The sequence below is a fragment of the Poecilia reticulata genome, linkage group LG3 (assembly GCF_000633615.1).
Source record: "Poecilia reticulata strain Guanapo linkage group LG3, Guppy_female_1.0+MT, whole genome shotgun sequence".
In the NCBI taxonomy this organism is placed as follows: domain Eukaryota; kingdom Metazoa; phylum Chordata; class Actinopteri; order Cyprinodontiformes; family Poeciliidae; genus Poecilia; species Poecilia reticulata.
This window is the reverse complement of record NC_024333.1, coordinates 900,768-904,573: the sequence shown is the minus strand read 5'-3', so window position 1 is coordinate 904,573 and position 3,806 is coordinate 900,768. Positions and strand designations below refer to the sequence as shown.

Sequence of the window (3,806 nt, the reverse complement as noted above, 5' to 3'; positions counted from 1 at the left end):
TTCATATTGTAACTGAATATGAAGTGAAATGTTTCCCAAATATTATTGCTTCTTTCAGAATAAGAATTATTTTCTGTATTCCGGCTATAAGAATGCTTGTGGATTAGTCTGTAAAACATTTTGACGTTTTCTACAACTTCTTTAAATTTAACACCACAGTGTTGTGGCACTGTTCAGTTGTATTTTTGAAGTGGACATGTGAAGTGCAATTTGAAATAAGAAATGTAAAATGTGATAAAAATAAATTTTTGTGTTTATTTGATTGAGACTTTGATAAGAATGACTATAGGTGGCTACAGAGTATCTTTGTTTACATTTTTGGTTGGTGGTGTGCCTCGAGATTTTTTCAATTAAAATAATGTACCTTCGCTCAAAAAAGGTTGAAAAACACTGGTTTAAATCATGTTGTGTCACGGCTGCTAAGCAACATAACGCCGAGATGGAGGCTAGGCAGTTAGCTGAAGGCTACAGCTTCTCTGCAATGCTCTCTGCCTTCGCAGGACCCCTCTTCCGTAGACCGGGTCGTTTCTCAAGCCCATGAAAGAATGAGCTTGAAAGGATGCAGACCCTGAATTCGGACATAAAGCTCTACTGGTCTGGAACACTTATTTTTATATATATATTTTTGTATCTCTTTTTTGTTTGTGTCTTTACTTAATATACTTGAGAGTGTATATTTACACTTGGGCAAATATATATTTTGTTCACTTAAAGTATACTTTTATTTAATATATTAAAAGTGTATTTTGGTACAACTATGTTTAAGTGTGTTTAAAGTTTTAATTTCGAAATTGGTACAAGTATACTTTAAGTATACACTGTAAAAAAAAAAGTCGGTAAATTAACGGTAAAAAACGGTAAAAGACCAACAGTTTTTGACCGTCGTATCCAAAAACATTTCATTACCGTAGAAGTTACATGGAACTACCGTAAGTCGAAACTGCAAAAAAAAGTCAGTAAATTTACGGCAGAAAATTGTGAAACACCAACAGTTACTTACCGTAATATCCCAAACATTTTGTTACCGTAAAAAATACATGGAATTACCGTAAGTCAACACTGCAAAAAAACTCAGTAAATTTACGGTAAGAAAATTGTGAAATACCAACGGTTACTGACCGTAATATCCAAAACATTTTGTTACCGTAGAAAATACATGGAATTACCGTAAGTCAACACTGCAAAAAAACTCCGTAAATTTACGGTAAGAAAATTGTGAAATACCAACGGTTACTGACCGTAATATCCAAAACGTTTTGTTACCGTAGAAAATACATGGAATTACAGTAAGTCGACACTGCAAAAAAAAGCCGTAAATCTATGGTAAAAAAATTGTAAAATACCAACAGAAACTGATTGTAATATCCAAAGCATTATATTACCGTAGAAAATACATGGAATTATCATAACTCAATAAACATATATCCTAAGTAATTTTGACAGTCATGAATGTAGAAAATACAGAAATATATTGTAAAAATAGAATTGTAAAGTTCATAGAAAAATATTATAATGTTGCCAGCAGTTAATTACCCTAAACTTAACAGTACTAATCAGCCAAAATTACAAATTTTGCTGATATTTATATCTACAATGTAAAACCGTAAACAAGACTGCAAAAGTAATTTTTACAAAGAACAGAATGCTGGTGTGATATTTTGGTTTCTTTTTTAATAATGCCTTTAATACACCAAACTGAAATCTCAGCAGTAGACCCATACAAGAAAATTCACTGCGGGTAGACGAAACCTTCCACATCAACGCCGCTTGGCACACTGATTGAGAAGGCGTGGTTGAAGAAATACCTAGCGGCAGAATAGTGTACTACGAAAACTGCACGTGCAGCAGCGTCATTCTGGAAACTTTTGGGTACCCCCTCGTACAGCTCCCTTTTAACCTCCGTCTTCCCATTTCTGACGGTGGATCTTCAATATCCTCAAGCTTTGAAATAGCAGGCAGCTACAAACCGGGTGTTAGTTGTAGTAGCTAAGTTTTGGCTACAGTCCGCTGTCGCCTCGATATCAGCAGGAAAATGAAAAAAAAAACTAAGCACTGGATGGTGCCGGCTAATTACTGGACACAACGACACACCGCAAAACTCGGTTGTTGTACCAGTAGCTCACAGATATTTAAAGTTTTGCGTCTTTTTCATGGTACAGATCTTGCAGCTTTGGGTAAAAACAATAGGAGCAAGCAGGATCCGGAACCAATCTATGTGGCATAAATTCAAACGGAAATTCAATTCCACCTAATTTTTCACTACCATCAGCATCTTTAATTTACTCTAGCTAAAACTACAACACCTAGACTCTTCAAATCTGGGCTAGATTATTCTCAACTCATATCAGAATATTTAAAACCACGTGTGGGATTTGGGAAACCTTTATTTGATTTGTGAAACTTCAATAAAGAACAATTCTAGTGTTATCCAAAATCATACAAGTTGTGAAGTCGCCCTTCATTGAAGTTTCATAAATCCCACACTTGGTTTTAAATATTGTGCCATTAGTAGAGAATACTCTAGAGAATTTTTCATTTTGTTATTGTGATAAATAGCAGGGTTTACAGTAAATGGAGACTGTTATTTGTCATGTAAACAAATAATTATCTAGTTTGTATTGCTGCTTGATCCTTCAGCATCAGCAGCAAGTTTCTTTTAACTCTGTTCCTGTAGTTGAGYGTGGCTCAGGAAACTGTGGTGTCCTGAACTCAACACAGTAAAGTCACAGTGCGCTAGCTAAGGCTGCTAACTAGCAGGTGCTAGCTCAGGGTGCTGAGAGGCCAGTAGGCCTGGTCCTTGTCAGGATGCGGCTACTGTCTTTGAAATCAAGCTTCTGCTATTTTAGCGCGTTCAGGAGGAGGAGAAGGAAACGCATTTCTGCATCACAGGTGAGCCCTTTTCACGGTTTTAACTGAAGCTAGATAACTTTAACCAACTGATAAAGAAATGTGTAATTTCTGAGCCATGCCGTTTATGTACATGCACTGGAGCTAGATATTTTTACTATATGGAACATTTAATTTTCCCAGATGCAACACTTCCATTAATGTTTCTGTACGAACGACTGCATAGATCAGGGTCCCCAAACTACGGCCCGCGGGCCGGATGCGGCCCCCTGAACAATACCAGAGAGAATTCAGATTTTTTTTTCATATACCGTATTTTTCCGGTTTATATGTGGATTTTTCTTCAACCGCCAGGGGGCTCTTTAGCAAGAAGTGTGTCCTGTAAACTGTGGGTGTTTTGTTTTGCATGGTGCATTGCTGCCATCTATTGGACTTTTAGGGAACTGCTTGATTTTATGTTATTTAATCAGTGCGGTTGTTTGCTAGCGGTAGAGCAGATGAACACACGTGTCTGTTATGAACGCCGCATTCCAGGTTGAGTTCTTCGAAGCAATGCCTCTAAGTAGCAGCTTATACTTCAAAACGAGCCTTTATGTTAACATGATAAAAAAGTAACTTGTTTATTGAATTAGTTTTGCAAGTACCTGTGGGCGATTTGATTATGTGCTACGTCATTGCTAACTAGCAGGCTACTAAGATTTCTCAGGTCGTTACATAGCATTGCCGCTCATAGCATCCTGAGGTAGCTGTTGTATCAGGTGTACTTCTAATGTATGCATCTGAATGTAAAACACTTCTGTAAGCTGCTCTGAGCTCATCCTGAGTTGTTTGTGCTTTGACACTTTCACTCAATTCTACATGGAAATAAAGGAAGAACTAATTAATCCAGACTCGTGTGAAAGGAGTTTGGCTGATGGTTAGTTTTGGTACAAGACACGATAGCGAGACCATTACAAAGT

The 3,806-nt window shown here is 37.0% G+C and overlaps 1 protein-coding gene across 3 annotated transcripts in view; it reads left to right on the top strand.

The window, feature by feature from the left end:
- The window catches only part of aldh1a3 (aldehyde dehydrogenase 1 family, member A3), a 22,296-nt gene that overhangs the window by 3,903 nt on the left and 14,587 nt on the right, over positions 1 to 3,806 (top strand). The window contains exon 1 of one of the 3 annotated variants that reach the window (XM_017303896.1): positions 2,484 to 2,889. The exons of the other annotated variants lie outside the window; for them this stretch is intronic. Within the exon in view, the coding sequence (XP_017159385.1) occupies positions 2,806 to 2,889 (84 nt within the window). The 5' untranslated portion in view covers positions 2,484 to 2,805. Of the gene's footprint in view, positions 1 to 2,483; positions 2,890 to 3,806 lie in introns of those variants that run through there. 3 annotated transcript variants of the gene reach the window in all.